Source organism: Argopecten irradians, chromosome 12 (genome assembly GCF_041381155.1).
Source record: "Argopecten irradians isolate NY chromosome 12, Ai_NY, whole genome shotgun sequence".
In the NCBI taxonomy this organism is placed as follows: Eukaryota; Metazoa; Mollusca; class Bivalvia; order Pectinida; family Pectinidae; genus Argopecten; species Argopecten irradians.
The window spans coordinates 40,475,092-40,489,068 of NC_091145.1; the positions used below are offsets into that span (position 1 = coordinate 40,475,092).

The window sequence follows — 13,977 nt, forward strand, 5'->3', positions numbered from 1 at the left end:
CTCTGGGTTCTGTCCCCTGGCCGAGACACACCAAAGTCTATAAAAGTGGTAGTTTCTGCTCCTGCTTAGCGTTCAGCATACAGGGAGTGGGACGACTGGTTCGCCCGTTGTCAGTATAATGTGACCGGGTGGGGTGTGTTGCTTGGTGTCTTCGGCGGCATGCTTCAGTGATATAGCACTATAAAAGGGCAACAGTTCCACTATACAAGAAGACACAACACGAACATACCGCAGTCTCCCAAAACACGCACCTCGCACAACATACACGCAACACACCGCATACATGGGAGGCCGTCCTTAAATGACCATAGCTGTTAATAGGACGTTAATAAATCAAACAAACAAAGTATGATATGTAATGCAAACTTATTTTATTGATGAACTAAACTACAACAATTAAAAGCCTACATATTACCAATAAGGTTGAATATCTGCTCATTCACTAGTGTTGGACTGATTATGAAAGGTAATAATTGATTATTAAAATGGGAGATAACTTGTGGTTATTTTACACTGTTCTGAATCTTGATTATGTAATTTATATATATATGCAAAACCACATTTCAAAATGTCTTAGACATGTTAGGTACACAATAATTTAAATTTTAATTAAAGAGAAAAAAAATACTTCAATTCATATTGTTGGGTCATCTTTCTAAAATTATGCATGGAAATTAAAAGGTTAATTGAAAACATAAAAAAAGAGAATTTTCTGTTAACGTTTCCAATTATAAAATGAAACTGATCATCAATTATGATTTTACAACCGCTACCATTCACAATGGCAAATACCCTAATTTCTTCCCAATTCTCCATTGTAAAATCTCTTTACATTGGGAGCTAGTCCTACTGTTGGGCAATGCATATTTTATAAATAATTAAACATGGCTTAAGAAATTCTATTAACACAGCTGGCACTTTTGAATTGTACAAAAAAACTGCTTCTCAAAATTTGTGAAATTCAATGTTTCTCTGAATTAGGTAAAAATATGTTATTATGTTTCCTTATAAATATGGTGTAATTCACACACTGATGATTTATGTTCCAGCGTCACCCTAAGATGGACCTGAACAAAGCCGACCTGTTGCGGTTACTTAGTTACCTGGAAGGAGAGCTCCAAGCTAGGGATGTTGTCATAGCAACATTGAAGGTACGTGTCTGTACTACTTGTCTTTATAAATAATTAGGATGTAATCAGATTGACTCTGTAACGATGTCCAAAGCTTTCACTCGAGCATGTATGTAGTGATGTACTGCAAGACAGTAAAATTGGAATTATTTTTGACTTGGAAATTTTAACTTATTTTGCTTTTATTAATTTTCCATGAATATATCCATACACAAACATGTACCAAGAAGTTCAAATTACGCTACATACACAAACAGTTTGAAAGCTGACTTAGTGATAATATGCTTTCATTTTTCGATTGCGAGGGTTTAAGGTGTATAGAGTTGTATCCATTTGTCTCCAAGAATAAATTGTCTTCTCTCAAATATATTCTGTATTTCATTCTCTTGCTAGAAGTGTATCAATAAACATATTCTGTATTTTTTATAGGCGGAGAAGGCTAAACAGTTGCTTTACCAGGCCAAATATGGCCGTTTTGGTTTAGGCGACCCCTTCCAAGCCTTACAGAGGGATTCTGACAACATGAAAGACAACACCTTTGATGAATCAGCTATTAAGTCAATGTACGACAACCAGTTAGCACAACTGGAGAATCTCATTGCCACACAACGCAAGGCACAACTCAAGATGAGGGAACAGTTAGCCACTGCAGAAAAACGTTACCACAAGGTATGTAGGTCAGGTGTTCAATACAGAAACGGAAATCACTCGGGCACAATTTTCTATACTTTTTTGAAGGTTTCCAATTATTTTGTGCGTATACAAGCATTTATATATTATTTTTGTCGAAAACAAACATAACTACCATTCTTAATATCTACCGTACCACTCACAAAACGTCAAATTCATACTTTGTAGACTTGCTGTATAAATTCACTGCGGAAAGGTCTTCATACGTGTATATGAAAAACAAAATGTCTCGCTGAGAATTTGATATTTTATATGGTTCAGTTTTATTGCCTAGTAGGTAACCGATATAAAACAAGTACCATAAAATGCATGCAAACTTTTAAATAATGGTTTGCATAACCATTACTTTGCTCCATTAGCAGTAATAGGCACCAATTGTAGCTCTAAAGACGACAACATTTTCTGTCTAAAAGTCTTTTGAGCTACAATATTGCAGCTAGCAGGTCAGGTGTTCAATAAAGAAACGTTACCACAAGGTATGTAGGTCAGGTGTTCAATAAAGAAACGTTACCACAAGGTATGTAGGTCAGGTGTTCAATACAGAAACGTTACTACAAGATATGTAGGTCAAGTGCATGTTCAATTAAGAAACATCACCATAATTCATGTAGGTCAGGTGTTCAATAAAGAAACGTTACCACAAGTTATGTAGGTGAGGTGTTCAATACAGAAACTTTACCACAAGGCATGTAGCTAGGTCAGATGTTCAATAAAGAAACGTTACCTCAAGGTATGTAGGTCAGGTGTTCAATAAAGAAAAGTCAGGCCTACCACAAGGCATGCAGGTCGGGTGTTCCATAATGAAACATAATATTACAACAGGCCCTCTAGTCCAGGCCTCAAAGTTGAGAGAAATTTACTCGCATATGCGAGTAAATATTCCCAAAGGTGAGTTAAAATTAACGATATATCGCCAAACAGCGAGTAAAAAATTCCTTAATATTTCTGGATTTATTTTATGTGTTCGGTTCTTTTAGTAGTAACACATATGTAATCTGTGTCAGAAAAGCGCTTAAAAGCATAATCACTGCCTGCTGAAAAGCGTCTTGATGACCCTACCTCGTGTATCAGTAGCAATATGGTAGCAAAAAGGCCAGGGCAAATCCCCCGACTTGTTTTGGCTTTAAAAAACAAACAGAGAGCAATGACAGATTTGACTTGGGATTCTTGTAAAAAAAAAGGGAACGAAGCCAATACATCAACAGGAAGCAAATGCTTCGACATGGCTGAACGAATGTTGTGGCTAAGACATGATGAAGGTACGATGTTTTGAAAGATGCGTGAACAGATAATTAATTGATCAATGGCCGGCTAAACACACTTTGTGTCCAACTACTGATTGTTACGAAAGAGACAGACGCTTGTGTGACACAGAAAGAAAGTTAAGACATTCATGATACTGTTATCGCTTCAAGTTCAAACGAAAGTACAGTCGGACACAACTTTCAAACAACGCAAACAATATGATGCAAAAACATTGCAAGATATACACATAAAGTTTGTCAATGCATACATGTATAGAATAGCCAAGCCAGAACTAAATTCCAAGCCGCTGGTAGACATATGCAACGAAAAACGGACTCTTGGAAGCTTGTACATGACTGCCTGAGGTATTAGGCCCAATTTATTTAATTTAAAATCAGCTATAATAACCCTAATCTGCGCGATATGAGTTAGTAACTGAATGAATTTGAGATATATTGATAATTACTATACATTTATATATAAATTACTTATATTACTGTATATGGAAATGTATAGAGATTAAAAAATTGGTTTAAAACAAAAAGGAAGCTGAAGTACAGAGGCTGTTTAGTGGGACATTGCAGTTGTTGAATATAAAGAGTTTTGACCAACACAAAATTATGTTTTTCATGTTTTTAATACTTGTACATGTGTATCTGCTTGCTCAATAGTGTAAGGTGTCTCAATAAAGCTCTTAACACATCAAATCAATATATGAAACTTATAAATTTCTCTTGACAACATTTGGCGAGTAAAATTTAGAGGTCACTCGCCACTTGGCCAGTCATTCCCAAGTGCTACTTTGAGGCCTGTAGTCTACCTATGGGATGTGAGTTTGAATCCCATGTGAGGCAGTTGCTGACCGCTGGTCGGTAATTTTCCTCCGGATACTCCGACTTTTCTTCCCCAACAAACCTGGCATGTCCTTACATGACCCTGACTGTTAATAGGATGTTAAACTAATAAAACCAAACCAAATAGATTTGTTTAACAACGTTAAATGAAGGCAATAAACTGGCCATTAGTTACCAATACAAATTAACAATCCAATGAAGCAGGTTGTGTTGCTGTTTAGTAATGATACAGTGAGTCAGATTCATCAATCAAGCTTTGCCTGTTGTAGGTGTGCAGTGAGTTGGAAGATGAGAAGAGGAAACACGCTCAGGACACAGCTCAGGGTGATGATGTGACCTACATGTTGGAGAAGGAGAGAGAGCGTCTCCGTCAGGAGGTACTGTCTCATCATTTATTTTACAGTATATTCATGGCATTTCCCTTAAGTATTACTCTTTCTCTTACATTTTAATTGTTGTATTTTTTTTTCTTTCCTGCAGATTGATTATGAGAAAGGTCAAAACAAGAAGTTGGAAAAGGATCTGAAAAAGACTCTGGCTAGTTTAGAGGAGGAACGTGCAAATTCTGTGAAACATAAACAAGTAGCAGTAATGCTAATTAAAGAACAAAAGAAATTGATCGAAAGACTCGTCATCGATCGACAGAAGTGCAATCAGTATGATCAGTTATTGAAAGACGAGAAAAATAAAACAATAACCATGGCTGAGGGCCTTGTGCAAGAGAGTAAGAAATCTCTCAAGATGGAGGCTTCCATGGAGAAGCAGCTGAACGATTTTGACCTAGAACGAGAACAATTAAAAAATCGTCTTAGTAAAAGTGATACAAAAAACAAAGAACTCCAGTCTCAGGTGGATATTCTACAGTTACAAGTGGAGGCACTTCAGAAACAGCTGTCGTCAGCTGCTACGTCTGCCAAAGATTCGCTGCAAAATATCGAGGTTAAATCCTCTCCCGCGCGTACAGAAAGGTTAGGGGGAGCAACTCTAACTGTTGTTAGTCCCACGTTAGGTAAACCTGTGCCAAAATCTTCAAAACCACATATAGACGGAGCAGTTCGAATCTCGGAGGATAGACCTTACTCTCCAGGGATCGGAGATAACACCGTTCTTAAGAGTGTGCGCTATGGAGTTAACTCCCCTGCCCGTTCCCCAGAAAGGGGTTCATTGAGTGGGGGAGATTCATCTGAAATGAGGGTTGGCCCAGTCGGGGCAGTATCTGTTGACAAATCGGAGAGCTACCGAGGTGGAACTGGTGCGAGAATAGGTATATCTCCAGGAACCTCTGCCGTAATATCATCTGGAGGCAAAATGTTAACTGTAAATGTAGCCTCACAAAACGCTAATAATCCAAATGTAAGTGCTGCCAACACATCCCCACGTAAAATGGTGCCACTTGGCAGGGGTACACCACCACCTCTGCCCCCTAACAAGCCTGTGTTGAACTCACCAGTCCCAGGGAAGCCGGCCCCTCCCCCTAAAGTCGGAATCTCAGTGTGTAAAGACACTCCAAATGACACTAGTAATCGTTCAACACCTAAAGCTGTGCATATTCCTGTGAGTGTGGTTCACGGGAGTGGAGGGGCGGGGCGGCAGTCTGCTGGTACAGAATCCTCCTCCCCAATGAGGAAGCCTGCGCAGGTTTGTGTAAATGCAAAATGAAGGGAGGGACGTCTGTGTTTGACATGCAAATGAATTTAAACTCCTAGCTTTTTATCCATATTATTACCATATTATTTATTTTATTTCCCCCTTAGAGGACATAGCTGCCTTTTGGATAGCTGCAATATATTGCTCCTTTTGATAAAATTCACAATTTGACACTATGTGCAATAAAGTATGTTTTATGTTGTGAGAGGAATTCCTATTGTTATTGATAAAATTTATCAAGATAATGTGCAAAGCTCAGGATTGACATACGACGATATTGACAGATTAGAATGACAGAATTCTCCCTTCATTCTGTTTTAGTTTTATTTGTTTTATTGTTTTACTTCCCCATGTTATTATTTCAATGTGTGGATTATTTTTGTGTTTGATTTATGATTGTTTCTTTGTGTTTTCTCCTTTATCCTCCTGCTTTGTTTTCTGTCTCCATTTTGACCTCCTGTATGTGTTGACTGACTTTCGATACTGCCGCTATCTGAGTTCCATGCAGCTCCCTGCTGGCTGTCTCTTCCGATCATTCACTGTATCCTAATCCATACATCATCACAGATGACTGATCGACTTAGTTCCACATCTGTAGTATATTCATACCTTTGGTCAAAGTAGAAAACATATATATATCAAGTTTTTGTTTCAATAATTTACAAAAATAAACATTATCATATTTTTCAGAGGTAATATGTCATACATTGAAGCTAAATCTTCAGTATAAACCTAATATTCTGGATCTGATATATATAATGCTTTTTACTTTGATCAAAAGTCTCTGGAAACTGGAAAACTGGACGATAATCTTGAGAATTTGGACAATTCCTTGAAAGGATTTTCATGATATGCAAAATGATCATCTTGACAATAATTTATACATTTGTATTTGATGAAATTGTCCTGATTTCTCAAACTTTATCCATCCATTTCGGATATATTAACCAGATTACTATATCACTTTTTCACCTGGACTTTCATCATCAAGCTGTGACTGATCAAGCATATCCCTGATCAGGAAGAAGTCATCAAGCATTAAAATGACCATGATCACATCACTGCCACCAAAGCATTATGGGTAATTGCATGGAAACGTTCAGAGCTCTCTACATCTGTTCACCGCATCATATAGTTAATGTTTACTTGTATACATGGGATCTGGTATAGAGGAATGTGGAGGAGACATTTAATCAGTATAATACTTGTGTGAAAAAAATCATCATTGTCATTGTCATTTTAATATGAAATATGAAAAGAAAGTATATATATATATCGTATGTATATATCCATCATACCACTTAGATTATCTACTTACCTTGTAAGACACTGAAGGATTTTGACCATTTATCTTTTTATTGTAACAGATTTTATATCAATTGTAAACAGTATATATCTGAAATAGCAGGATCATTTTGTGTAAAATTAGCTGTTCTCAAATTGATGTTGCTGATATTAATCCAATATTTATCACAATATTTTTATAGTCAGAAACATACCTAGCTCGTAATTGGCTTACGTGTAATCTACAAGATGTATAATGTTTTATACTCCTTGATAAAGGTGATCCAATACCTATATGAATGTGAATTGTAATTAATAGAAGGAAAAAACACATTAGTATTGTCAGTTTTGGAGTCGCTGAATACAGTAATTAACCAACACTGTGATCAGTATAAAGATGTATAGCCATTCCTGATCATGTCCTGTGTATTCCTTGGTACATATTCATAAATGTGTTTTAATAGGAGAAAATTGTAAGCATCCCTGATTTGATAAAACATGGAGGAGAATTCCAAAGACTATATCTATAGATCCAAATTTTGAAATCAAACTGTCAGGAGTTTGTGTGTGTGTGCTAGTATACAGAGCTGACCCCTCCCCTAGCTATAGCTATATATATGTACATGAACAACAGGTGGTAGGTCTGTCAGCTAAGTCCTGTACTTTAGGATAAGATCTGATACAGCTGTAGCGGCCTGTTAACAGCTTATAGGAGATGTATTAGCCACTTTTCTTCCAGCAGTATATATGTTCCTCAAGCTCTTGTCTGTATGCAAATGGTGTGTTTGAAATTTCATCATTTCCAACCTAAAGATATAACTTCCAATGGATGTGATTGTTACTGGACCAGTGGTTACAGCTGGTTACATAACCAGACTAGTGCTTCTCATTGTATTCATGTATAGGTCCATATTTATTTGAAAAAATCTCAAACACTTTTCAATGGTTGAATTTAGATAGATAAGTACCAGCAAGCACATTTCACAGCAGTACATCATTAAAACACATACATATAGCCTGAGAGTAAAATAAAGTCTAAATTATACAACTACAACTAAAAAATGTATTGCCAAATCACAATTTATCATTCTATATTTACATTACCAAGTATAGAGAAGTAGTGGTAATTATCAGGTGGTAAATGTTTGTTTACACCAGTACAGCTGCTGTCCTTTGAATTCTTTACATTATTTTTAGCATAGAGGTTAATGTTGAAGTTTAGAAGATTGATAGGTATTTTATATATATACTGCAGACATGTATGTAACTTTGAGCTGTTTTTCTCTGGGTACTCCTTTGGCTCTTCTCTACAACCTACAACTGTCACATCTCTAAATAACCCTGGCTGTTTTGTAAGACGTCAAACAAACGCAAACAAATAAATCTACCTGTAATCAGAAGGGTATAAAATCTTTAAAATGGTATGGGGAAAAAAGTAAAAAGAAAAACAACAACACTATATATATCTACCAACACTGCAAAGACAAGCGTCTTACAACTGAAGGGAATGAATTTTGGTTGCTTGGCATGTACTTATGACCTCCACTTCTACTGTAGTACTGGTCTCCCTTCTACACCGAGTCTACACTTCTGAAACAACATCCAAGGGTAATTGTTTTGTATCTCCAAGAAAGCAGCTTGATCTATAGGCCCTGGAGTATTCAACCCTACCAAATCTAAGAATCGAGAACTATAGTATCTGTAGTGTTAAAAAGTACTTTGTCTGTGCATGCCAAATACATACAGCTAGTGTACACATATATCTATATGCATGCATACAAACTATTTATATCAGTTGTTGTGCTTTCTGAAATTTATGGATATCTGGTTGTGGAATGTTCATTCCATGACAGATATTATGGGATGTTCACAAGGCCATGGTGAACACACCCATTTTACCAGTCTACAGCTACAAGTGGTGCTGTTAGAAGTACAAAATGTTTTTATAAAAGTAACACACTGTAGATAAACTTCAAAATGAACTCCATTTCTTTATGGCTGACATCGAGGTGGAAGTATTAGTGTGCTGGTGCACAGTCCTCGTGGGATTATAGAGACCCAAACAGCATAGTATGGTCTCAAACTCCAAATATGCATGTATTTCGTCTTGTATATTACAGAGTTTTCTCCCTTGTGGATATAGCCATACCAATTGTAATTTTTCTCAGATAGGTATGATATTACTTTTACAAACATGACATCACTATCAATACCTTCGAAAGGGCAAATAACTCTGTAATATGTAAATATAGAATAGCATACTGTTGTATAATATTGCATGAATGTGTTTTAATGTCCTAGCTGTAGAGCACACTATTCTTAATCAGTAATGGTGATGATCAATATAGTTCACCATTTCATCATTGTTTACATCGTCCATAGCATGACTGATCATATGTATCATTATAAATAACAGCATGCTTTCTTTTTCGTTTCCTTGTTCATCCCTTTTCTTTCTTTCTCTCCTAATCCATTCTTCCATCATTTTCCTGCTTGTGTTTTCCCTTGTTCCTTTTATTTTCCTGTGCATTTCTTCCTTCTTATCATCCTGTTGTTTTTCTTTCGGATTTCAGTCATTTTACTTCCTGTATTCGTCAGTTTTCATTTCTTTCCTACCTTCGTTTCTCTCTTCCATTGTGTTTATTTCCATTCCTCTACGTTCTGTCTTCTGTGTGTTCAAATCCATCCTTCTATTCCCAGTCTTTCTCCATGTGTATTTTTCTCCTGCTTCTTTCTGTCTTCCGTGTTTATTTCCATACCTTCCCTATGAGTGTTGTATTGTGTGATGCCTTATTGTTATGAGTGGTTTTCGTGGCATGCACAGCATACCCTTCTCTTGCAGTCGACTCCCGAAGCTTTGGATGTTGTTACTAGCCCTGATGTTGCGTCTCCTCTAACCTCTCCGTCCCCTGGTCATGCACCAGTGAACCCACCAATGCCGGCTACTGCGCTTGAATTCCTGGGGCCAGAAATGGCAGACCTTCAGCAGCTTTTATCATCCATCATGACAGGTAACTCTTTTTTATGTACCTTAATTACAGTACAAGTAAATGTACAGTTACAGGTAATACTAAATATAACTCCAAACTTCAGGTAGCCATATAGACCTCCTACTGGATCAAAAGGGTTATACCATATTGACGCCTCATACACCAGACATTGTACAGAGAAACTGATCAAATCTTCTTACCATGGTAACAGCCTGAGCTAGAGACCTGCTCCCCTTGTTAATTACTGATAGATTTATATCTTATCAATCCATAGTATTCCCTTGATAACAGCTATTTAGAGGAATTTGCCTTGATTGAGCTTGTTCCCAGAAGTATTACGATACCTTTACCACACATACCTGTAGATTTTACCTGTTCCCAGAAGAATTACGATACCTGTACCACACATACCTGTAGATTTACCTGTTCCCAGAAGTATTACGATACCTGTACCACACATACCTGTAGATTTTACCTGTTCCCAGAAGTATTACGATACCTGTACCACACATACCTGTAGATTTTACCTGTTCCCAGAAGTATTACGATACCTGTACCACACATACCTGTAGATTTACCTGTTCCCAGAAGTATTGCGATACCTTTACCACACATACCTGTAGATTTTACCTGTTCCCAGAAGTATTACGATACCTGTACCACACATACCTGTAGATTTACCTGTTCCCAGAAGTATTACGATACCTGTACCACACATACCTGTAGATTTACCTGTTCCCAGAAGTATTACGATACCTGTACCACACATACCTGTAGATTTACCTGTTCCCAGAAGTATCACGATACCTGTACCACACATACCTGTAGATTTACCTGTTCCCAGAAGTATTACGATACCTGTACCACACATACCTGTAGATTTACCTGTTCCCAGAAGTATTACGATACCTGTACCACACATACCTGTAGATTTACCTGTTCCCAGAAGTATCACGATACCTGTACCACACATACCTGTAGATTTACCTGTTCCCAGAAGTATTACGATACCTGTACCACACATACCTGTAGATTTACCTGTTCCCAGAAGTATTACGATACCTTTACCACACATACCTGTAGATTTTACCTGTTCCCAGAAGTATCACGATACCTGTACCACACATACCTGTAGATTTACCTGTTCCCAGAAGTATCACGATACCTTTACCACACATACCTGTAGATTTTACCTGTTCCCAGAAGTATCACGATACCTGTACCACACATACCTGTAGATTTTACCTGTTCCCAGAAGTATTACGATACCTGTACCACACATACCTGTAGATTTACCTGTTCCCAGAAGTATTACGATACCTGTACCACACATACCTGTAGATTTACCTGTTGATGTCACAGGTAATAGGTCAGTGGTCAATAGTGGTTTATTTCTTACGAAGGCCATTATTATAGATGTTAGGCTTTGTAGTAGTAATTAAAGAATCAAGAGAAATAAGAGTTACTCTTGTTCTGAACAATTTCACTTACAAAGTAAAATTAATTATCACTTACAATGTGACTATTCTAAATCGGATGTCACTGAAGCCAGCCTAGTTGGCTGGTGTAGACAGGTTTCTAAATTATACAAGTTTTACCTTAATTGCGATAAATTCAGCAGGAAAAATGTCATATAATTACATCTCAATACACAGGTATCAGGTTTAACTGTACCTTCTAATGTACAGTACTAAATAGAAATGGTCAGAGATGGGGTATATGAGAAGACGTGATGATCAGAAATTCTCTACTATCATGTTATAGCATATGTAATCAGTCAAAGAGCTGTGAGCTGATAATTTCAAAGAATGAGACTGATTTAATCGTTGTTGAGATTTCAACACTGATAAAATGCTGGCTGGCATGTGCTTCATGCATGTTGCTAAATTTCCAGTCTTTTTATAATACCCTGCATATGATTACACAGCTTGTAAATTACCTTGTGAATTGAGAAGATATATTTCAAAGCTATAGAAATTATCTAATAAATTTTTGCCAAGAACCATGAAATTTTTCTTCATTGTATTATATGGAGTTATTGCCCTTACTTAAAGTATCTCTAATGTTAGGTCTCTTGTATCAAGACCAATTGTAAATATATATAACATTTTACTTAAATTTTGGTAGCCGATTTAAAGTCACCATGTTTTAATAATGTACAGTTCATGACAATAGTGATAGGGCACTTTATTATATATGTATTCCTTTGCATAAGATTAATTAATAATAATGATTAATTGATTCATTAACAGACTGTTGATTGATACTGATAACTGCATGAAAGTACAAAATCATTTACAGTTATAGGTTAAGGCTGAAAAATAGGAAAATTTTAGATTATTCCAGCTTTATTAATTAGCAGGAAGTAAACAGCTTATATCAATATGATGTCAGAAATATAATGTAAATCTAAGTTTTAGAAATGTACACCATGCATTTACGAAAACATTTATTGCTTATGTATGGTGTACTGTAACATGAGTCGGAACCCTGTAGGCAGAGGTAGAGGTGACTTTGTGGCTTTATGTACATCCACTAGATTACAAACTGAAGAAAAAATGCAAAGCAGGGTGTATATTTGGCATGTTAATCTATTCATACACGTATAGGATGGTAAATCACAATTAATATGGCGGGATCAGGCTACACCTCCTCACCTACAAAACATTCACTTTTAGTGCAGTTTCACACAGACATAACACCCAGTCCGTATTTAACCATTATATTCTACATGTCAGATTACGGTGTAGGTAAAACAACATGTTTTTGTATAAAATCTTTATGTTATACTTTAGATTAATGTTACTGCACTTCCTTGTTGAAGACATCAAGGTGTCTATTTGGCTGCATTTCAATCTTTAAATAGCTTTTAAACACAAACATTTTCACTGTGAAGAAGTGTTTAACACAGTTCATGCCTTGGGTGTCATTAGTGGGTAATATGTCTTTTTAACAGTTGTCAACAGAAGTTAAATTGGGGTGGTTTATAGTCACTGTGGGCCACAGACATACAGGAGGGGTCATGGGTCAGAGGACAAAGGTCACAGCTTTGTAGGGATAATAATTAAAGCCATGTCCAAACTGGGAGATTTTCATATGGAAAAGGGATATGAGCCAATGCCGTATAGTCCAGACTTGTAGATCTTCATACGAAATAGGGATGATTAAGCCATGTTCTATAGTCCAGACTGACAGATCTTCATACGAAATAGGGATGATTAAGCCATATTCTATAGTCCAGACTGACAGATCTTCATACAGAATAGGGATAATGAAGCAATGTCCTATAGTCCAGACTGGCAGATCTTCATACAGAATAGGGATAATGAAGCCATGTCCTATAGTCCAGACTGGTAGATCCTCATACGAAATAGGGATGATTAAGCCATGTTCTATAGTCCAGACTGACAGATCTTCATACAGAATAGGGATAATGAAGTAATGTCCTATAGTCCAGACTGGCAGATCTTCATACAGAATAGGGATAATGAAGCCATGTCCTATAGTCCAGACTGGTAGATCTTCATACGAAATAGGGATGATTAAGCCATGTTCTATAGTCCAGACTGACAGATCTTCATACGAAATAGGGATGATTAAGCCATATTCTATAGTCCAGACTGACAGATCTTCATACAGAATAGGGATAATGAAGCAATGTCCTATAGTCCAGACTGGTACATCTTCATACAGAATAGGGATAATGAAGCAATGTCCTATAGTCCAGACTGGCAGATCTTCATACGGAATAGGGATGATAAAGCCATGTTCTATTGTCCAGACTGACAGATCTTCATACAGAATAGGGATAATGAAGCAATGTCCTATAGTCCAGACTGGTACATCTTCATACAGAATAGGGATAATGAAGTAATGTCCTATAGTCCAGACTGGTACATCTTCATACGGAATAGGGATAATGAAGCCATGTCCAATTATCCAGACTGGTAGATCTTTAGTCTGGACATATTACCATAAGCCCTCCACCTCACAAGTGAATCCTATGTAGTGCATTTGCCAGGTACATATGTACTGACCACTGGTCAGTGGCTTTTAGCTTTAGCTAGTCACCTGATCCAAAAGACTAAAGTGAGTTTATACCATACCCTGATGTCCATTTGTCAACAATTTACAAAA

General features: G+C 36.8%; 1 protein-coding gene across 1 annotated transcript in view; it reads left to right on the forward strand.

Moving 5' to 3' along the window:
- LOC138305104 (cortactin-binding protein 2-like) overlaps positions 1–13,977 on the forward strand; it is a 59,765-nt gene that overhangs the window by 1,302 nt on the left and 44,486 nt on the right. Inside the window, exons 2-6 of the mRNA XM_069245504.1 lie at positions 1,050–1,151; positions 1,560–1,799; positions 4,189–4,296; positions 4,400–5,557; positions 9,693–9,861. Of these exons, the coding sequence (XP_069101605.1) occupies positions 1,050–1,151; positions 1,560–1,799; positions 4,189–4,296; positions 4,400–5,557; positions 9,693–9,861 (1,777 nt within the window). The remainder of the gene's footprint in view (positions 1–1,049; positions 1,152–1,559; positions 1,800–4,188; positions 4,297–4,399; positions 5,558–9,692; positions 9,862–13,977) is intronic.